The sequence below is a fragment of the Patagioenas fasciata genome, chromosome 2 (assembly GCF_037038585.1).
Source record: "Patagioenas fasciata isolate bPatFas1 chromosome 2, bPatFas1.hap1, whole genome shotgun sequence".
NCBI classification, from domain to species: Eukaryota; Metazoa; Chordata; class Aves; order Columbiformes; family Columbidae; genus Patagioenas; species Patagioenas fasciata.
This window is the reverse complement of record NC_092521.1, coordinates 37,472,230-37,494,784: the sequence shown is the minus strand read 5'-3', so window position 1 is coordinate 37,494,784 and position 22,555 is coordinate 37,472,230. Positions and strand designations below refer to the sequence as shown.

The following is a 22,555-nucleotide window of genomic DNA, read 5'->3' as shown; positions in this document are numbered from 1 at the left end:
AAATTCATTCCCAGAAGAGACAGGTTATATTGGCCATCCTGAGCCCTATTTTTCTGCCTGAAAGTGATGTGAGAGCCTTTTGTTCTCTCTGCAAAGTGAGTCATCCCCAGAGCATCATGTCCCTTGCGTAGATAATAGGTACTCAGAACCTACCTGCTCCAAACCTGACCCGTAATGCAGCAAATAGCAGCTGATAACCAGCTCTTGAGTCTCACCTAAGTTTCCATATCCCCACCATGTCTCAACATGAGGAAATACCAAATATTTGTTCTAATGCTACCCCCAGCTGTGATGTTGAAATATCTTTATGTTAGATCTATAACTAGGAAAACAATGACTCAGATCCATAATTGCCTCTTCTCACGGGACTCTGAATATCTAAAGGTGAACTGAAGGGTGGGTTAGATTTGTTATAGCTTTTTTTTTTTTTTGGTCAAGTATTCAGTGTTGCTCTTCATTATTTTTTTTCTTCATCCTTGTGAAAGCTTTAAAGCCTCCCTGCCTAACCGCCTCTGCTCCATTCACCGCTGAATGGACGGTGCGCTGATCTTTTTCTCGGTGGGTAATGGATTTGGTTTGATTGCTTGACAGAGGAACAATAGGGGGATAAACAATCGCCTTCGCGCCCATGCAGCTCCCCATCTGTTGAGTGTGTTCGGCTTCAGAGAGAGCCATGCAGGGACAGATGAACGTGCCAGCCGAGCCTGATGTTAATGACATCAGTCATACAAGCAGAACATGTGGTGCAATAAATCAAAAACTAATTGAACTTTTGCTTGATTAGATCGCCGTCCCACTGCCCGTTTCAAATGTGACACGGTGTCCTGGGACAGTGGCCCCAGCCCCGCAGTGGCTGTGCTGCCCTTGGACAGCAGGAGGCTGCTCCGGGAGGTGACAAGTGGCACCAGCTTCTCTTCTCTCATTTCTTTCTTGAAACAGTGACACCTTCCACTCAACCGAAAAGCTTCCAGGCTTGGGATGTGGATTTGACCAATATTTATTATTTCAAAGGAGAAACACTACATGGATATGACAGTGACAGCCCGTGTTTGCTGACACTTTCCATCTGGGACTGTTGGTGGCAGGCGTCTATAGGAGAAGACAGTAATAGTTTTTGTGTTAATTACACACACGTGCTAGTAATGAAGGCTATTCATTAAGCTGATATAATTTAATATCATTATTCACACTTGAAAGTGCTTCTGCTGCATCAGTTGCTAGAGCCTGCAAGCCGAAATTTTTGAGCTCAGATGTCCATGGCAACAGTTAAGTCACCAAAAGTCAAGAGGGTTGTTTTTCATAGATGCGAAAGGGACAGTTTCTGATGGAAGCATTAAGGAGTGAAAAGCTTTGGCAAGAAGACCCTTTATCGAAGTGCAGAAATATGGAATTAGGCCCCAGAACCATCAAGTCATGTAGGAACCCATCTATGAGCCACCTGGCCCCCTCTGCAACCACAGACATATGTACGTCTGTCTGATGTGCCCTTCTTTAGTCATCTGCATTTGAAATTTTGCACCAAAGTGCCCTGGATTCAGGTGCTACTTTGTGAACTTAAAAGGTGAAGCACAAAGTGTTTTTTCTAATACACCTAGAATCAGCTCCTCATTATATGGGAGGAGCAAATTTTAAAAATAAATGTGTTAAAATATCCAAAGTATTAACCCAGCTTATTTTAAACATCATTGGAGTATTTCTGTAAACATTTATTTGCCTATACAATGGCTGCACAGAACACACTTTATTAGCCATTTATCGTAGAGGATTCTCCAAACTGGTAAAAGGAGATGTAAAATAAAATGCTTCAATCTGAGTAAAGGCTTAAGTAACAACTAAATTAAATCTTTGCATTAATAGTATTCATAGAAAGGCAGATGGGAGCAGAAAATGTTGCGATGAAGAATATGGAATGAGATGAGATCACAGCATCAGTCTGTCCTTTGTAGATCTGGACAATGATCACAGAGCCAGATTGGATTAGTGAAACCTATTTACCAGAAGTTCAGAGCGATTGCATGAAGCAGAAAGGCAGTCAGGAGGGAGAGGTGGAAAATGCACCAGATTTACAGCTGCAGCGACGAAAATTTAGAAGTTTTCACTACCGTGATTTCATCCAAATGTGAGTACAGCAAAACTGTTAACAACCGCTATGGTGTTTGTTATGTTTTAGACAGGCGGGGTGTTTCAGCATCAGGGAAATCTCTGAAGGGAGCAGCTCCTCTGCTCTGCCGTGCTCGCTGCTGCTTGCTGGAGCCGATCTGTGCAGGTGCTTTGATATTGTGGCTGCATAAAATCTTTACGCTGGCAAATTTGGGAGATCTGGAAATGGTGTTGATGATATACCTATGAGGTAATTGCTAAAGTGACAGCTTGCAACTGTGTGGCTATTCTACGTAACAGAAAAGAAAATGAAGTTCTGCGAGCAGTTAGCAGCTCAGATGAACCGGGTGAACTGCATGAATGTTGAATTTAAGTCTGCTGGCTCAATAAGTGGAACATTTCCAAAGCCATGCCCTGGAAATGAATGCATGATTAACATTAATTGCTTGTAATGAAGAGCAAGAACCGGACAAAGCCCAGTCTGCATTTGATTGAACAAATTAGTTTAAACTCAATAGCTGCATATTTCATCAATAAGAAAAAGAAAGCAGGTAAAAGCAGGGAAAACAAATTGTGGGGCCAGATCGGATCTTTATTTGCAAGCTGGAAGCATGAGCTCTCAGCTGCTTTATTTCAGAATATAAGTGGAAATGACAAAGTGAAACATCACTGTAATTGTTTTTGTTGCCTGAAAGCTGGGCTGTACATAAAAACATCCTTTTGCAGGCAAAGCCAGAAACATCCCCTGTGAGGAGTCAGTCTTCCCTTCCTGCTCCCACTCCCTGCAGAAAATCATGTTTGCAGGGGGAGCCCTGCAGCCCCACTGTTTGCATTGCTGCCATTGTGCTCCAGCACAAGTGGGTCACTTCTGTCTACCTCCGCGATTCTCCTTTCAATGGCTATTCAAGTAATTGCATGTTTGCTGGTGCTGGGGTTTCCCTTTCATGCCTTGCCTTTCTTCAGCCCCTGTAAGCCATTTGCCACTCGCACTGGCAGATGACAGGCAGCAAGTTGGACTGTGGATGATACATAATATTAAATACACAAATTTATTACCTGAGCACATTTATTCCTTGTGCACTAGCCTGGGTACCAATAACAGCACAACGGTACTTGTTTCTGGTAGAAATCTATATAAACTGTGCTCCTCACACTGTCCAGTAAAATATATACAATACTAGAGAGACAAGAAGATGATTCCTTGCATCAGTAAACTTTTCTGCACTTGAGTGTTTTGCTTGTGAGCATTTAGTTTTGTCCTCACATGAAATTCACAAAGTAAGGTGATTGCAACAGCTTCAAAAGCAAATTAAAATGTATTCCTAAGGAAACAAACAAACAAACAAACAAACACACACAAACAAATGAAAACTAAACCTTAAAAAAAAAAACCTTCATTATGTTTGTTTTTCATCTCACACTCACTATGGTTTAATACATAAAGCATGTCCTGCAGAAGGCAGTAGGGATCCCTGAGGATATCACGTCATGAAAAACAGGCCCTAATCAAACTGACAGCTTAGCACGCTCTCAGGCTCAGTGCTGGCAGATAACTTACTTGTGATGAGCTCGGTGTGGAAGTTCCCTGTGCTGCACCGGCTGGCTGGCAGGGACCCTGGACAATATTTATCACCTCCCTTGTCCAGGGTCCTGGTTCACCATGGGCAGAGCATTAGCTAAAACTTCATTTTTAGCCAGTGGGATCCTAATGCCCATCACTTGTATCCTCACCGGGGTATTGAGGGGCAGATTTTAGACAAACACAAGGTGTTGAGGAAGAGTAGCTTTGGTCCTGCTGCCAGCTCTGCTTGTACGGAGCCCTGGAAAGCCTGGGCACTTCTTATTCTGGCTGTCAGATGAGAGGAGTTTGGCTGCGGTAACAAGCAGCCTTGGATGACCTCCAGCTGCTTCCACAGCTTCAAAGCTCTTTGCAAACCTTAATATATAGCAGAGATAAGCACTGAAACTCCTGGAGTTGAATGTATGCCAAAATGTAAAGGAAAGCTCATCTGGAGAGTTAAGAGTCACCCATCATGCCATAACAAACCTTCTTAGCTCTTGGAAGCCTTTGGGTTATACCTGGAGCCTGAATAGGAAAGCCCCATTCACGTGCCTCGCCCTCAGGGTCAGCCTTTAGAACTGGAGTTAATTCTCTGAATTTGACAGGTTTGTGCAGGCCTGCTTCTGTCACTGGCTGCTAAATCCTGTAGTCATGACTCCTGTAGCCTGAACACAGGAGAGGGTAGTTATTTTCAAAAGCAAAGGGAAGATATGATGAGAGGGAGCACTGGAAATATCACAGAGTCTTTCAGGCCTGTTTCAAGTCAAACTGAAACAGGTGTTCAAACAACCTTCACTTTGTAAAACAAACAAACAACACAACAGCAAACAAACAAACAAACAATAACAACAAACAAACCAAACACAAAAAACTCACCCGAAACTAATTGCTTCAGTCCAGTCAAAAGCTTGGCTTATGGTCCTGGTATCTTGAGTCTTGTGGCTAGCAATGTTATTTCACCTGTGATTTTGGTGTCTGCATGGGTCTGCAAAATAAAACTGAGAAACAAACTTCAAGCAAAAATGCCCCAAGTTCAAGAACCAAACGGGTCATTTTGAGGGTTAAAAAAGACTAGTATTAGTGCAAGTGTTGTGCTTTGGACATCATGCAGCATAAATGAAATGGTGTCATGAAGCAGTTGGAGCTTACTGAAAATAAAGACATGTAGATAAAATGTTAGTCCTCTCCAAAGTTAATGTATACACTAGTCATGTTGGAAGGTGACTGGATGGAACAAGAAGATCATTTCCTTCTGAAACATCAGCAGGTGGGAGGGCAGATCAAAACTCAGGAAGGAGAAGGACAGATGGGAAAGGTGCTGACACTTGGAGAAGGCTGCTGTCCTGCCCCCATGGATATCTGCATTGTATAGCTAGGACATATTCTCTGAGGTGACATTAAAAAAGCTACTCCTAAGGCCCTCCTTCCTTGCTATCCACATGAAAGTCTACTTATGGGCTCCCAAAAGTTTCATCCTTACCACTGTTTTCAGTGAGAACCTCTATTGATGGTGTTGCTTGGGCTTATCTGCCTCCACTGCACCCTGATTGTGCTCCTGTTCTTCTTTTTGCAGCATGTAGTCCCGCCCGAAGACGATCCAAAACTACACAGCACATCCTAACAAAGAGTGTAAGAAAAATCTCCTTTTCTCTCCCTCTCTGTTTTGTATGTTTGTTTGTTTTGGTTGGTTGGTGGTTTTTTTTAATTCTAGTTGGCTAAACTTATCCTTAAAAATGTGGTGGATACCTGGGAAGCTGATCTTTCGGGGCAAAGAAGTGCATTGGTGTCTGATGCAGGGAGTGAGGTGAGAAACAGAAAGGGGAGTTTCTGTAAAGCTAGAGTTTATTTACAGAAGCATTTTGAAACTTCAAAAAATACAGTCTTGCTGTGCAGAGTCAGTCAAAAAGAACATCACAGCTTATCAATGTGGGTCATCTGAGGGAATCACAGACTGAACTTTTATCCATAAAGCCTTAACAGTAGTGCCAGAGGGACAAAACAGGAATGAAAAGCAAACAAATTATATCAATACATACATTAATCAAGGAGCCAGTATCCCTTTCTCCAGGGAATCTGGGAGAAAAACACCCAGCAATGGACTGCAACCATGACTCAAAAGATGACTCTGAGAGAGGTACAGGAGGATGCTTGTCCTCTGATCCTGGCAGCTCTTGCCTGTCCTCGACTCACCCCCATGCACCGCACGGAGGGCACAGCCAGAGCTTTCCCCACTCCCTACCAGTGAGGTGCCCCCCAAATTCGACAAGCTGAGCTCCCATCTGGAAGCATCTTTGACTCCATTTTCTATTCTGTCTGCCCTACACAAACACAGAGAAAAACTAACAACTGAGCTCTTGGTGAGTGGTCCGATATTTTTAATCCTGAAGGCGAGGTGTGCAAAGCCCTTGGAGAATCATAGAATCATAGAATGTCCTGAGTTGGAAAGGGCCCACAAGGGTCATCGAGTCCAGCTCCTGTCTCTGCACAGAACAGCCCCACAGTTCACACCATGTGTCTGAGGGTGTTGTCCAGTCTCTTCTTGAACACTGTCAGGCTTGGGGCTGTGACACCTCCCTGAGGAGCCTGTTCCAGTGCTCCACCACCCTCTGGGGGAAGAACCTTTTCCTAATGTCCAACCTAAACCTCCCCGGCACATCTTCTTGACATTCCTTCCGATACCATCACTGGTCGCCAGAGAGAAGAGATCAATGCCTGCCCCTCCTCCGTGATGAGGTCTCCCCTCAGTGTCCCCCAGGCAGAAAATCTCTGCTGCAGTTGCTGATGGGGCACAAGCCATTTTCACGGCCCTTGTGCAAAGGAGTCCAGTGGAACAGCACGGGGCTGCCTTGCAGCTGAAGAGCAGGGTGGCAGCTTGCAGCTGGGCATGGGTAGGGACATGGTCCTCTCCTCCCGACCCTCTCACCCACAGCGCTGTGCTGCGAAGCTTCAGCTTTTTTCTCCTCCCTTCCCATTTTCCCTTTGCTGTATGAGGGACCCTCGTTCCTTGCCGTCCTCTTCAATAGATCTGTAAATATTTTTGCCTCCAATTATTATGACTAAACAAATAATAGTAACAGCAGTAATAAAAGAACCAAACATTTTTCATGCTCTGAGAAAATGTTTTCCAGGTTTGGACACTTTGATGCACTGGTTTAGGCATGAGTTGTCTTGTCTTCAGAGCCACTTTTCCCTCCTCAAATCTGCTTGGCCCATTCACAGCCCTTTCCACGAGCCTTTTATCGCAACTCTGGCTTGCAGCAGTCATTTCTCTTGTGCATATCAAAGCGCTTTTTACAAGCTGTAAGACTCTTCTGCCAAAGCATTTCTTCTCACTACAGACCTATCTGTTCTCCAGCACTTTGTTGAAATATTTTTCTGCACGGCCTTTCCTTTTTCCATGCCCTATCTCACTTCCCAGCCCGATTCTCATTTGTAAATAGCCTCATCTTCATATTCTCAATTCCCTGATCTCTCCACAGCACCGTAGGTTCCCCCTGCTTACCACACTCATCCGTGCATTGGGAAAAACCTCACCACATTCACTCCCAGCCCTTCTCTTGGTTAATCAATCCAAACACTCCACAGGGTGACTGAAGTGGTCCCCACGAAGGGTGCATAACACACTGTATCTGTGTATTTTCTCAAATGGTGAAGATCTTAGTTTTGTCCCATTAACTCAGGCTGAGGTTTCAAAATGACTCTTCATTCCAAATGAGGATGAAAGTCAGGATGCCAGAGTGTTAATTAAAATAAGTCATTTTGAGATACCCCTTTTTTATTTGTTATGCCATTAGTGTATTAAGTGAACTATTCTGATGTAATAAAACAGAATGCTCAGATAATTTTGCATTTTCTTTCGACAAGATAGATAGTTTTCCAATAAAATACCCAGATTTTCAACCAGAATTTTCTCCTAAAACTATTCCGCTGAAAATTTTTCATTGAAATCTAGGGCAACTGTATGTCTGTTATCATGTTACAAACCTCAGCAGTTAGTTGTTGTTTCTGCTGAGTGGGAGCCTCTAATATTTAATTTGGATTGGATCAGCTGCTGTAACAGCACTATACTCACAATGCTCTAAGAAAATAAGATAAGAAAGTCCCTGTTTTTTTGCTGTATTTTTAGAGGTTTAGGTTTTTTGCTGTGTGGGTTTTTGGGTTTTTTTCCTTTGGGGCTTTCCCGACCCCGATTAAAGATGTCCTTTGATTGGCCCTTAGTCACAATGCAGGCAGCATCATATTAATGGTGGGAGCACCGAGCCTGAGGAATGTTCTGCAGCTCCAGCTGAGAAACGGAGCAAGGCTCTGGAACCAAAGCCACTGGCACAGTCACCTCTCAGGCTTGCGTATTCCCCTTCCTCAGTGCGATGCAGCTGCTCACAGCTCGTGGGCAAGCATTCAAATAAATAGCACATACTGGAACATACGTGCCTGGGAGGAAGTTGTGATTGCCAATTTCTAGACCTGCACAAAAGTAGCAAAATGATGATTTATTGTTTTCACTTTTATTTCTGCACCTGCAGCCAGTGCTGCAGAAATGCCTCAGCTAACATGAAATCTTCTGCTCTGGTGTTTGCAGTGGACGCACAACTTTAATCCTCAGGAAGGGCAAAAATAGCAAACAACGTGGACATCTACCAGACATTTTTTTTGTGGCAGAAATACTCAAACAGTGCAGCATTAAGTGATTTAACATTCAAATGACTGACCCCGAGGAGCAACTTCCATCCCATTCAAGAACCCACCCCAAAAGCATGATCATGACTGTGGAAGGGTGAAAGAAAGGGTGAAACATCTTATTTTTCTTAATTGAGTGTTTCACAAACATGCACTTTTTGCAGTTCCTATTGCCATATTAAGAGTCATTTCCAGGAATACTAGATTCTTCCCTTCTCTTCCCTCACTCTCCCAGCCCCAAAATCCTTTGGTTAGAACTCTAAAACCAGTTCAGACATCAGTACCTGGCTGCTTTGCAGAAAAATGGCAAATCCCTCCATGTATGCTAGTTCTGCCACATTAAATATTACATCAGCATTAGACCATCAAAAAGAGCTTAACTCTACAAAGGTGGCATTTCTTCCACTAACAAGCATTTCATTGTTCAGCCTCTAAGCTTCAAAGTTTTATCCAAAGCCAGATGTTTAATTGTCACCTTTTCTGGCTGGTTGATGGTTTGGCAGTGGGATTTTGAGTCCAGGAGCAGGGTTGTTGGAACGGCCTCCATGGTGCTCTGCAACCCTCCTGCATCCTCCATGCCCCCTGCTTAACACAGCTAATTCCAGCAGCAGGTATGCGGGGACTCAGTGCTCTCAAGTGCACAGTAAAGTCCATACAAAAGTGACTTTGCTGAGCTCTGAATTCAGGGTCAGCATCCTGCAAACAGACTGAGCTGGTCAAGGGACTTACAGGTTTTAAAACCAGTAGTTTTTTAGAGAGCTGTTTACTATTTCTGCATAGTTTGGGTGACTCCACCATTCACACAGATGTAAATTTCCTGGTAGGTCTAGAAAAGAAAAGTGACTTCCAGCTGATCTTTCTGCCTTACGCTAGGTACCCTAGAGAAATGTCAGCTCCAGTTTCGATCAAAACTGTGCTACAGCAGGTTTAGTTTCCTGACCTAGATAAGTCTTTGCATATTACAGTAATGGGTGAGGTAGCCAAAGTCACAGTGAAATCTTGAATTAGGAGATAAGAAACTTCAAAAGTGTGCTACAGCCAAATGCTCCAAACAAAGATGTTAACTGAAGATGTGATTATAGAGATTGCACTGTTGTCTCCAGCTGTAATGGCAAACAGCGTTGTAACATTTTTATATACATCCTTCTGTTTGAAGGCATTTTGTTGTTACTGATCCGACATGTAACAAGGAATCCCGAAAACACAACAACACAGCTAAATAATTTCTGCTATTCATGAAGTTGAAAATCCTGCTTCCTTTCCCCAAGTTATATTTCCTCCTTTGCAACACACAGGCAGACTGTTTAGTTTCAAGTCAGTGGTGGTTTACACTGATCAAATACACCACTTTCAGGATTAGGGATGACTGCAAGCAGCATCCTGCTTACCAAAAATGCTCTTTCGATGACCATGCAAGATAAGTGGCCTTGGGTGTCTCAGTAGCAGAGGCTTGCAAATATTTTCTGCCAGACACCAAAGACGACTGAGCATGACGAAGAGCACTGCGCATATTCCCAGAGCTGGTGGGAAGGGTGAGCTCTGTAGTGTTCCTTGAAAGCCAGAAGAGCTCAGTTCATTTGAGGCAGACCCCAAGGGCTGTCATGAGAGACCCCTACCAGCCACAGCCTCATCATGTTGAAGACAGACAGGTGTCTCCAGCAATGTCACTGTGGTGATGAGGGAGTCATGCCCCTGATAAGCAGTTTGCAAGGTTTGGGTGGTCAGGGCATGTCACAGGAGCCTGCAGCCTGCGAGAAGATGCTGCAGAGGGATGGGGACGTCCTGGAACTGGTCCAGGGGCAGCTGGGAGGAGCCAGCGCCAACTGCTTAAGTAGCAACAGGAGGTCTCTCATCACCAACATCACCCTCATTTCTGAATTATTGAGGCTCAGGTCTGTCTGGCAGCATCGGATTCGTGGTCAGGAGAGCTGGGCCCCAACTGCAGCCTCCAACTTCAACTTAACACTGGGCATGTCCGTAAGTAGATTACAGAGCAGGGACTATGTTGGGCTGTGTGCTAAAATCCTAGGAACTAAGAGAAAACCTCTCTTAGGTCTTGGATTAGGTTTTGGTTGCTTCATCAGCCCTTTCCAGCAGTATTTTTGCCTGCTGTTGAGCAGTTTCTGCTCCTTGTCCTGCTGGTCAGTTGGATCTATGTCATGTAGCCACCTCCAGACTCCTGAGGGTACATGGAGTCAAAAGAGTAAAAAGTGGTCAGGTTGGGGTTTTTCCTTTTTGTAAAACACTGGTTTGCATGTGTTTTTATATTCACATACACAAAATATTGCACATTAATGGCAAACTGAATCAAAGCTTACTTCAAGAAAATGGATAATTTTGTGTGAGGGCATGTGCCCGAACGCAGTCTTATTTTTATCTTGAGTCTATGTTAGAAGGCAAAGCAATAGATGGAATTAAGGTTTTTTCTATATGAATAGCAGGCTGGTCAGTTGCTGGTCTCAGTCTTGAGACAAAATTACTGTATTTACATATAATACACATAACTGGCAACTAGCAGTCATCAGTTAGATGCAAGTAACTGCTTTTCTCCCGGTCTTCCAACATAAGGTTAACATAAATAAGTCTAATAGAAAAGAGTCAGAATAGTTGCCACATCTTGTTTCCTCACTGGTTTGGATCTTTGCCCTGTTTAACTTGTTCTCTGTGTGACAGTATCAAGACTTCAGGGAAACATTATTATTTAAAAAAAAAAAAAGTATGAAACATCTTTTCCCTGCTGTCAGGACTTGAATCTTCTTGATAAAACTGTTTCTGGACCATCCTAGGTAACAATCCTAATGGATCCACCTGGTTGGAGCCCATCCCTGCTTTTAAAGCTCACGTTAGCTCTGGCCTCCCCATCTGTTTGTGGCAGCGCAGTGAGCACCATGGCTCAGTCCTGATAGACGCAGAAAAGAACTTGATTTTGTTCATGCTCATTTTGAAGGACTCTGTTTGAGACGCAGGGGCCTAACTTTAAAAAATGCAGCTCTCGGTGACTTTTGTTTGTGTAATCTAGTGTTTGTGAAAGTTCATCTCTAGGAGCACAGTTGTTCACTGCCTTGGATCTTCTGTAGTCATTTACCAGGTATAAAATGTAAATTTCATAGAATAATAGAGTCATTTCAGTTGGAAGAGACCCTCAAGATCCAAAAGTCCAAAAGACAGGGGAGGCCATGAAGAAATAGCATTTGTAATTCACATTGCATAAGTTTAACTGATTGCCCAAGATATGATGCAATAAGAAATTAAATTTGAGCTGTCTCAAAGGCATAACCTATTCAGTAGATCTTGAACCACATTTCAGTCTCCTGAGGAGAATACAGGCAGGTGCAACTAAGCAGCTGGGTCTCAGAGAAACCACAAATTATTTTCCTGTACTTTTATACATCTCATGCATGGAGGCAGGACCCAGACAAAACAAACCCTTCAAATCCCACAGTCCCCATCCAGCAAAACCCCCTGTGGATGACAGTAAAGCAGCAGGAAGAGCAAGCACCATACTGCTCCACGGGGACCTTGACAGACCACCTGATCTCCACAACCCGGTGTAACAGGATGGTTTTTCCTCTTCCCCATAGGTCATAGCCGTATCCGACCATCGTCCCCATCAGGGTGACCTCCTCCAGGTGCTGTACAGCGAAGACAAGGTGCGGGGCTTGGGCCATCTGCAGAGCACGCAGCGGGGACCCTCCCTGGCCAAGGGGGCTACCCAGCACGGTGAGTCCCCAGGAGTGGCTTCATTCCTCTGTGGCTTCAGGATATTTTCAGATATTGCAGCCCTCCAGTCTGCAGTGAAGGAGGTGCTTTGCTAGGTACCTGAAGGACACTTCCATGCTTAAAATGTCTGGTGGGATTAATGATATAACGACCGTGGCACTGCAGAGTCATAAACTCGCTCTACTCAGAGTCATCAGCTCTCTTTACTCAGAGTCATAGTGGCTCCCTTTCCGAAGGCTGACAATATTTTTGAGAAGATAGATTGCACATTACCAAGTCTGCCTGAGTCATCTTATTATATAAGATCCCTGCTCAGTTGCTTAGAACTTGCCAGAACATAATTACATGGGATGAAATTTTAGATTCTGGATCTCAGCCACAGACACGATTATTTTTTTTTCAACCAAAACTTGTTCAGCAAGGAAGGAAAAATAGAGTTTGCCAAGGCAAAACCAAGGTAATGAGTAAACATAAATGACTGGTCATTCAGCTCTTTCAGCACTGGAGTGTTATGTCTAGAAGGCCAAAGCCAGAGCAGGGCCATGCAAGGGGTGGCCTTATAATCAAAAACGCATCTTTTGCTCTCCCTTGAAAAACCACCCAGATGCGATCAAGTCATAAGCCTTTGAAAAAATCCCATGTGATACGTGTTTGGTAGACACACTGGATGTTGATCTGTTAAAAATTGCTAAATCTGTAGAACAGACACTATCATGAAGGCACCGGTCTGCAACTGCACTGCTCATAAGCCATCCCCTTGGAACACCGACCAGGCGAGAGAGAGGCCTTGGAAACTGGGAAGGAACAAACTTAGCTTGGGACTGTAAGGAAAGCTCTCAAACCAGCATCAGAGCCAAGAAGTGGCTGAACAAGGAGTTGGAGCTTAGGGGATGGAGTGAGGAGAGGAGGAAGAGTGGCTGGGACCCACTGTGGGGCAGGGGGTGACAGAGGGACGAGGGGGAAGGAAGGAGGGACTGCTGGTCTCTGCTGTTAAGGGGAAACAAGCAGTAAAGGATGACAGATAGGTGTGAACAGGAGAAAAGGTGTGGGAATCCACAAAGGTGAGCGGAAGAGGGGGAAATAGTTCTTGTAAGGGCAGAAAGGGAGCAAAGAAACTGGGATGCTGAGTGGGAAAGAGGGAGAAACAGGAATTAGATTTGACAGTGCTTGGTGAAAGAGAACTGAAAACAGAAGAGACACCAAAGGGACTGAGGAAGTGAGGGAGGGATCGAGGGAGGGAGGAGAGTGGGACAGGATAAATTCATCAGGAGGATCTGGACAAGACAACAGAGCTTGTGCAGCCAGGCAAGCCTGCTCATGGGATCCCTCTTCCCCTAGCACAGAGGGTGCTCAGGGACCCTGGTGGTGTCTCCCCTGCAATAGCTCCCTGAAGTCTGTCCATCACTGCCACCAGGCTCCTTGGTGATGCCTGTAATCTCACACAGCCAGTGTCTCTCCCTTTTCTGGGTGCCTGCTTCACACCCCTGACTTTGACACCGGGAGCACTTGTTCTTGCCACCACTAAAAACTGTGCAGACTGCAAACGGTGCCGCATCCTGCTCAAGCCTCTGGAAAACTGGATCCCAGGAACTCCTAGTCTTAAACTCAGTACCTACCTCTGCTTCCCTGGTTTAACTCTTTGTCCTCCAGGAGGTGACGAAGCTGCTTTTTTAAAACATTTGTGCAGATGATGAGCACAGTGATCAGCAATATAGAAAAGCAAGTGAAAATATTGATAGTTCTGTCTTCAGCAGCTTCACTGGTATGGAAAGTAGGTGTAGGGCTGTGTGCTGAGCAATAAAAGCTAAGCATAAACAGCTGCTTTCTGAGTGAATGCTGTCTATATGAGTGAGGCAGAAAGCCTACGGAAAAATGGTTTCTGGTCACAAATTAGAGACTGAATCTCAATGTCTGTATCCTTGGGGGATGAAATAATTTCCGTCCAATCCTGTTGTTTCATAACTTTTGAGTGCCTGAGTTCACAAATGTGGCATTTTAAGGGCAGGAAAGCAGGAGTGTTTGCAAATATTTGTATGAAAATAAAAATAGCTCTTTGTTGTGATGTGCTGCACCCTCCGGTTTCAGTAGGCACTGTACTAATACTGCCTACCCAGAGAACAGGGTGCCATGAGAGAGCCTGGAGAGGTCTGCAGTGTTTTCTGTGCTTGCTCCACAGACAAGTACTGTGCAACATTAAAGAGACTTCAGTTTTGGTAAAGCACAACTTGTGAACCTGAAGTCATGAGGACTTTCTTTTGCTGAAACTTTGCTAGAATATTTTCTATATGTAATAAGAAGAGAGACAGGCTGAAGAAGAGAATCAAGACAATACAAGAGCAAGCAAAAAGGGGAAAAAAAAAAAAGAAAATTATGGACATTAGCTGAAGCACTGATGCCTGGAGCCACTTGCCGAATGCTGTTAGTACCTAATATGCAAGATGAGAGGAGGTAATTGAATTAAACTTTGACATGAGGGATACAGTTGGGTACCTAATGGAATTACTGTGAGGGGAAGCGGGAAGAGAGAGGCTAGTTAAGATATTTATCATGGTCAAATGTTGCCCCCAGAAGGAGAACACAGTTCTGACTGGGAACTCATGCTGGAGACAGTACTATAAGCAGCACTTTAGGTATTTCTGATGCTTGCTGGTGTTATTTATTAATAGATTCCATTGGTCACAGCAGCTATGAATTATATTCCGTCCTCTGTCTTTGTGAATCCTGGTATTTCTATAGATCTTTGCTTACCTGAACACCCTTTAAAAAAACAGCAGACAACTGAAAATGGCCATGAACAGAAAGAAAGAAGACAAAAAAGATATCCACATTCTCACAATGAAATGGGAGTATTTGGCTTCATGAGAAAGAAATCTGGAATCCCTCATGTATTTATTTCCCCAGCACAACTGGCAGGAATGTCAGTGAGCATTTATCCATGGAGAAGTTATCAGCCAAGCACTCACTTGTAACTGAAAGGTAACCTCCAGGTTGGACGACAGCAGAGAGAGGTTCCATCCAGCCACAGGCAGACAGAAGGGTTGAAATCCCTCCCTGTGATGGGGTGAATGTAGCACACAGCTCTGCCCAAGTAAGAATACCCAAGGCGAGCCAGCAAGCAGGACGATCTCCTAGGCAGGACAAACCTGGAAATGCGGGCTCCAAGAAGCACAAAAACTGTTACCCAACCTCTGCTGAGGAGCAGCAGATGGGACCGCTCTATTTATATACATAGACATGAGTGTTCACAGAGGAGAAGGGCTCCCACTGAGCTTGGTCTGCTAAGGACAGTTCATCGTCCCACTGGAAAAGTCCAGGAGCAAGCAGTTGAGTGACTTTCCAGAATGACTTAAGCAATTCCAAAATCACTTATTTTGACATCACAGTAGATGATAATAATAAAGAAACTTCTGCATTTTTGGCTGTAATCAAATCTAGTGGGATCATAACCTGAATCTGGGCCCTGTTCGTATCTGGGTTTAACTTCATAGAAGGAGGCTTTTAATATAAGCTGTGCCAATGGGATAATTACTGATAATGCCATGTTTCTGATGCTTTGCAGTGGGAATTACTGAACAAGAATCATCCAAGTCCTGTAATCACCTGTTGGATGGAAAATCTTTGGTAAGTAAATACAGCAAGACCAAGTACTACTGTCTGATGCATCTTAAACCCCAGCATCTGTCAAAGTGTCCCACATCAACAGCATGTCATCCTGCCACAGTATGTGCAGATTTCACAGTCCTCGTTAAGGCTTTGAGACATGATTTATGCCAGGATACCCTTAGCTGGGAGCAGAGACTGGCGCAGGATGGCTGTCTGTCAGGGAACCAAGGAGGTGTTGCAGGATGAGAACAGGCAGGATCCCGGTGCTGGGTGCTCAGCCACCTGCACGGAGAAGCCCATGCAAGACCTGGGAAGAATTAGCCTCTTGTTTCTCAGAGAATTTCACAAACTGGGAAAAAAATTATTTCTAAAATGTAACAAGCATCAAATAATTCATATTTGGCAGGATGCCATCCCGACAATACAATCAGATCAATAAAAAATGTCAATAAAGACCTGATGGGAAAATCATCGTATGAACCCTGAAAATTTTTTCTGTAATAGAGAGACAAAATACTTTGGTTAAGAATTATTCAGCTTTACTAAAATATTTTTCCTCTCTACTGTCTCTTAGCAATAAACAGCCCCTACATTTTATAAAAACTAGATTTTCAAACAGCAAATAGTCCTTTGAAAAGTTTCTGACCAACACCAGACCATGCTATAGAAACTTTGTGGCTTAAAATGTTCTTTTGCACGGCTGTAATACACTTGCTAGCTGGTAGCTGGGCTACACCTGAGAAAAATGACTGTCCAATACTGAAGGGTGGTCAAAATTAATTGTATTCAGTGTTATAAAACTAATTGCACCTACCAATAATTAACCCAGTTAAATTCAAGCGGATGCTTGCAAAAGTAATTGCAAACATCTTTAAGTCTTGGGGTACTTGCAGAGCACACCTAAACATATCCAGTCTCAGGTTAATCCCAGGGGTAACAGCCCTAGACAGCTTAAGACCAGTTATAGTAGTGACAAGAATATGAAGAAAATTTTCAATATTGCCAATAAAAACAGTAATTCTGTTTATTGCCTGAAATGATGAGAGCACGTCAATTTTTTTGACCTTTTTTTTCTATTCTGGGCAGCCCACACGTTAGCTTAACATCTTGGAGGATATGCCAGTCTCAGCCTGTTTGTGGGAAAACATGACTCAGCTCTGGCAGGCGATTCATGGTTAAATAAAACAAGGAGGAAGGTGATGATTAGGCACTTTTGGAGCTGTGATAGACCTGGGGTATGAACCAGGTTCTCCCATGGCACAGACCAGCATCCAGCAAAACAGATGAACATTTCTGAATGCCCAAGAAGCAGCAATGGCTGGGACAGCTGCTCCTTAGCCAGAGGTAGAGGGGGCCTGTGAAGAGGTGCAAGAGGCTGCCCAGCCTGAAGAAAACCTCACCTCCTTGGGAAGCCAGACATAAAAAACTAGGGAATGAAAAGATCTGGAAGCCTCCCTCTTTCAATGGGTTGTATAATTTTTGCTCATATGAGCCCTGTGGCTCATATGCGTGGCTAAAAGTTGTGCAGTCAAATCCTCTACCTGCTTTCTCTTGTTAAGAGATGTACAGTGTTTATTAATTTTTCTAAACGAGCCTCTTCCCTCAGAGGAACCTGGGGCCCCTACTCATCAATGGCATTTCCTAATGACATGCTTTTTCCTCTGGCAGTTCCCACCATCACCAGTTACCCATATCACAGCAAAAGCAGCGGCTGTCACAGACCCTCCTGCAGGTGACGGTACTTCTACAGACGAGTAAGTCCCTTCCCACCCGTCCAGCCGACCCTGGGGGCTGCATGTGGGGTGGTGCTGGGCAGGGAAGGGGACAGGGCACCTTGGCTACAGAGCACCCTCCCACCAGGAACACGAAGAAGCGCTCAGCCACAGAGTTCCTCTGAACTGGAGCTGTAAAAGCTCAGTGGTTTACAGTAAAGCCATGCCACTTGCTTCTCAGAGGCAGGGAAAGAGCAGCTGAAGGACATGCTGGTTATCTTGTCAGCCATGGCTGTTCGTACAGATGCCCTGGTACCAGTTGTAACTCTGTTTTATCACTAGAAAAACAAACATCTAAATTCAAAATTTAAGTGTTTTCCCTAGAGGTCTATAATATTTGCCCTAAGATACCTTAGAAAAATGTTATTAAATTTTTTTTTAAACAAAGCTTTATTGTCTTTAAGTGTAATTAAGGAACATCTTGGCCATAGTACAAATGCATTCATCAGTAGGCAGTTAACCCAGACACCGATCCAGGTGATATTTGAGATGTCACCATTGCCACCTGATGGACAGTAACAAGCTCATTGCCACCATGCCCTCACACTCTGTAGGATCTCTCTCAGCCAGTGTCCATCAGCACATCTCCCTGGGTCAGGAGGAGCTCACCCCACCTGGGTGCTGCTGCACAGTCCCCAGGGCTTTGCCAGGAGTAGCAGTCCCTCATTGCAGCCCATCTCCTCCTCACAGGGATGGGTCAGTCACAAACATACCTTTGCAAATGGGGGCCATAAGGTTGGTGAAGGGTTTGGAGGGGAAGCTGTATGAGGAGCGGCTGAACTCACTTGGTTTGTTCAGCCTGGAGAAGAAGAGACAGAGGGGAGAGCTCATTGTGATCTATGGCTTCCTCACAAGGGGAGGAGGAGGGCTGGGTGCCAAACTCTTCTCTCTGGTGACCAACAACAGAACCCAAGGGAACATCAGGAAGATGTGCCAGGGGAGGTTCAGGTTGGACATTAGGAAAAGGTTCTTCACCCAGAGGGTGGTGGAGCACTGGAACAGGCTCCCCAGGGAGGTGTCACGGCCCCAAGCCTGACAGTGTTCAAGAAGAGACTGGAAAACATACTCAGACACATAGTGTGAACTGTGGGGTTGTCCTGTGCAGGGACAGGAATTGGACTTGTGGGTCCCTTCCAAGTCAGGACATTCTATGATTCTGTGGAATGGGCAGCCCTTGGTTCCCAGTCACAAGCAGGGAAGAAGGGCCACAGAGCTGAATGCCTGACACATCCATGCTTTGTTTGGTAGCCACAGGCAGCGCTGGAGGAAGACAGCAGAGTACGACCTGAGCCTGCCACCAGCAGCAGAAGCTTCCCTGCCACTGACGGGAGGCCACCTCTGTGGGACACCCAGCCTTCTGAGGAAGATGTGGATGAAGCACAAGAAGAAGTCAGAGTACCTGGGGGCAACAAACAGTGCCTTTGAGGCGGACTGATAAGGCTCAGCATCACTCAGAAAGACCCAAAGTCCTTTAGCCAGGACAAGGTGCTCTAGGATCACTGAGGGAACAGGCACAGCACAGCTCATCCAGGAAGACAATATCCTTTTTATTACTTGATGCCGTTGCCTCAGAACGGTGGGAGAAAGGCTAAGGTAAATGGTGAATGTGATGCAACTCACTGGCCTTTCTTTGTTGTGATATACTAAAATACCAAGTATCTAACCAGATTTACATCTTGACTCAATGATGCTGAAAATACCGCTGGCCCACTCAACATTTTACGTGTCCTGTCCGAATCAGCTCAGACTCACAAGAAAAGCCTACCAAGAGGTTTGTGTGGTCCTGCAAGGCAACAAATCAGTTTCAGGGTGCCATTAAATCCCAGGGCTCTGCTCATTGTGTACCGCTGTTTGTCCTCTTCCCCCTCTCATATCATGAGATAAAAACCACATCTTACTATATGCTTGGTTGAATGACATGTGCTTAACACCTTTTTTTCTTCAGTTTCGATGTTTCAAGGCAGGAGCAAAAGATGTAATAATTCTAAGAGAATGGGTGAGCGAGAACTGAGCAAGTTTGCAAACACACATTTACCAAACTCTGCTATGTGACAAGTGGTTGGTGTTTGAATGTGTCCTGCCAGATCAAACTGTGAGCAACTAGCTAACCTCAGGATACTTTTTTCCATAGAACCTGCTTGTATGTTATGTAACAGTCAGCAACTTACTCTCTGCCTATGTGGTATTAGGATAGTTCACTAAGTGCATAAAACACTAGGAGGAAAGAAGATATGTAAATGGGGCAACTAAGCATGAGATATTTGCATACAGGAGACCTGTGTTTACAAACTGATGCATTTAATGGAATTAGCTCAAAAAAAAATTTTTTTTTTTTCAATTTAGAAGTTGCTGATCATAGTCCTTTGGTTTTTCCTCTCAAAGAAAAAAAAGTTTTATAAAAAATATTTCACCAGTATTAGAGACAATATTAGTCATGAACAATATTTGCCTCATATGAGTGTTCCCCTGGTTATTATAAAACATTTCAGTTTGCCTAAACACAGACCTTGAAATACAAAATTGGAGGAAGCTCATAGTAATGACGATCGCCTCTAATCTAACTGCCAGTGCCCCAAAGCATAAATGAAAAATCAAAGTTGCACTGGATGACAGAAGCAGAGGAAAGAAGCTCTCATCTGAAACTTGCTTATCTGCAGCCAGTGTACTGAAACATACTGATTTGCCATCATACAGTGGCAGGGTACTAAGGTGAGGAAGCTCCAGAGCCGTGAACCCACCAAAGGTCTGAACCATACATCAGTAGTGTTAACAGTGGGTACAGCTACTTCCCCTCCTGCCACAACCACCTGGGCAACTTCTGCACTTGGGCTACCTCTGACTTCAGCCACTGCATGTGTTAAGCTCATCTTCTGCCTGGACTTAGAAAAAAAGGTATATTCCTAATTTCTCTTGCAGCACAGGACTGAAGGAGCCTTGAATTACAGTCTGCAGAGCTGCAGGCTTAGGAGCCACCAACTCAGAGGTACCAGGGTACCTCCTGGGACGGAGGGAAATGCTGCTGAAGCAGCCAGCTTCTCTCAATTTGGGTTCACGGGTTCTCACCTTGACAACCTGAGCAACCAAAGTCCGCAAGATGGGAAAGCAACTGGAGTAGCCCAATAACCAACTTGCTTTATAGAATAAATGTCCCAGGTGCCTCCAAAGAAGGTGGGCAGGTGACACCTGCATGGGGCTGGACCTGCTAAAGAAAGTGGTGGGATGGAGATTGAAGTGTATATTTTAAAGAGTACTATGGCTTTTCATGTGGCCAGAGCCAATCCAGTCCAGAGTCTGCCAAGGAGGGGAGAGGCACTAGACCTCCATAAAATACTTCTGTCAGCCTTCACGTTCAGCTGTCCACCACTGCTTCTGTCACAGGTTTCTCCTTCAGAGGTGCTCAACAACTCACAGAGGACATCCTTGCAGCTAGAAGCCACACAGACTCTCCCCTCCTCCTTACCCAAGACCGCAGTCCTTCTGTGGCCCAGCAGCCTGACAGAGGGATGATTTGCTCTTCTGCTTTTGTTTCTTCCTCCTGGGAAAGGACGAGCGCACAGCTCCTCATTAACTGTGCGCTGAAAGGCCTCGGCTGCTGGCAAGGCGAGGAAAAAGGGCAATGGTGGGCTGGCATGGATCATGTGTCACCAGCCACGGCGTGTGGGAGCCATGCCGATGCCCGCTGAAGGCTGCACACCTGAACAACACCAGAGGAGCTTTCTCACAAGGGTCCAACACGCCTGAGATGCTGCCCCTGCATAACAGCCCAAACACTGTAACCCTGCCAGCATGAGGTCTTCCATGACTGAACCAAGCTGCAGCCATGACTGAGTTTGTCCTGAAATGTCTTTCACAAGTATCACCAAGCACACTACTCCCTCCCACTTGCCAGCCAGTAGAAATCCTGCCACAAGCCTTGGCCTCGTACACACATGCTATTTTTACACGTAGAGGTAAACCTGGTAAATTCAGTGGGACTGCTTTCTCGCACAGCAATGCATAGGTTCAAGGTGTAAGCAGAATAGTAATCACCAGTTCCCTTTTTCAGTCTAATTCCCTAAGCAGAGCAAAAACAGAAGAGATGGACAGACACTGAGAAAAGTCAATTTACTGCATTTGGTTTAATTAAGACAGTGAGTGTTTGCGGTACCTGCCCTTGTAGTGAATTTGACCCATAGAGCACCCAACACAGAGGCCAGGCCAGCAAGAGTTTTGTCTGTCACAAGAACTGTATCGTAGCATTTAGTTTGTTGATTGGTAGCTTTAAGCAGTATGAGGATGGAGGAGGAGAAGAGAGGATTAATGTTTCTACCTAATAATTGCTGTATCTTGAAATGTGTATTTATGGTTTTCTTATTTATTTAATTTATAATTCGGATCTACAAGAGAAGGAGAGATTTACAAGGAGCATATTTAATTTCTCTGTATTCCAGGAACTTCCATGGGTATTTCTTGTATTGTAGTAGATACTTATTTTATTGATTTAAATAAAATATGTTCCATTCATTAAAAAAAAAATAAAGGAGCAAGTAGCATGTGGTAGCATGCAGGTCTTGGTGACTTTTGGAAAGCATTTAGTGGAAAGTAAGGACAGGGTCTGTGATACTGAAGAACATCAACACCTCATGACAAAGAACCCATATTTTGCTCCCCACAGGGAGAGACTTGGAAGTGCATGTTTATGAGCAGCTCCAATATTTTATGGGTGGTGGAATCACTGTTTGCCATCAGATACTCAGAGAAAATCCATGGCACTGCCAAAAGGAGTTAGATGTCAGATACACATAGAATCATAGGATGTCCTGAGTTGGAAGGGACCCACAAGGATCATCGTGTCCAGCTCCTGTCCCTGCATATGACAACCCCACAGTTCACACCATGTGTCTGATGGTGTTGTCCAGTCTCTTCTTGAACACCATCAGGCTTGGGGCTGTGACACCTCCCTGGGGAGCCTGTTCCAGTGTCCACCACCCTCTGGGTGAAGAACCTTTTCCTAATGTCCAACCTAAACCTCCCCTGGCGCATCTTCCCGACATTTGTCGCCAGAGAAAAGACATCAGCACCAATCCTTCCTCCTCCCCTTGTGTAGCTGTAGCCACGATGAGACTCCTCAGTTTCCTCTTCT

General features: G+C 44.6%; 1 protein-coding gene across 1 annotated transcript; it reads left to right on the top strand.

The window, feature by feature from the left end:
- The first annotated feature begins 1,948 nt into the window (after nt 1-1,948).
- On the top strand, nt 1,949-22,266 carry VXN (vexin). Its single transcript, XM_065832434.2, has 6 exons — nt 1,949-2,119; nt 5,235-5,290; nt 11,920-12,058; nt 15,618-15,679; nt 17,330-17,415; nt 18,682-22,266. Exons 1-6 carry the CDS (start codon nt 2,053-2,055, stop codon nt 18,866-18,868), a joined length of 597 nt encoding a protein of 198 aa, XP_065688506.1. The 5' UTR covers nt 1,949-2,052; the 3' UTR covers nt 18,869-22,266.
- Nucleotides 22,267-22,555: the final 289 nt, after the last annotated feature.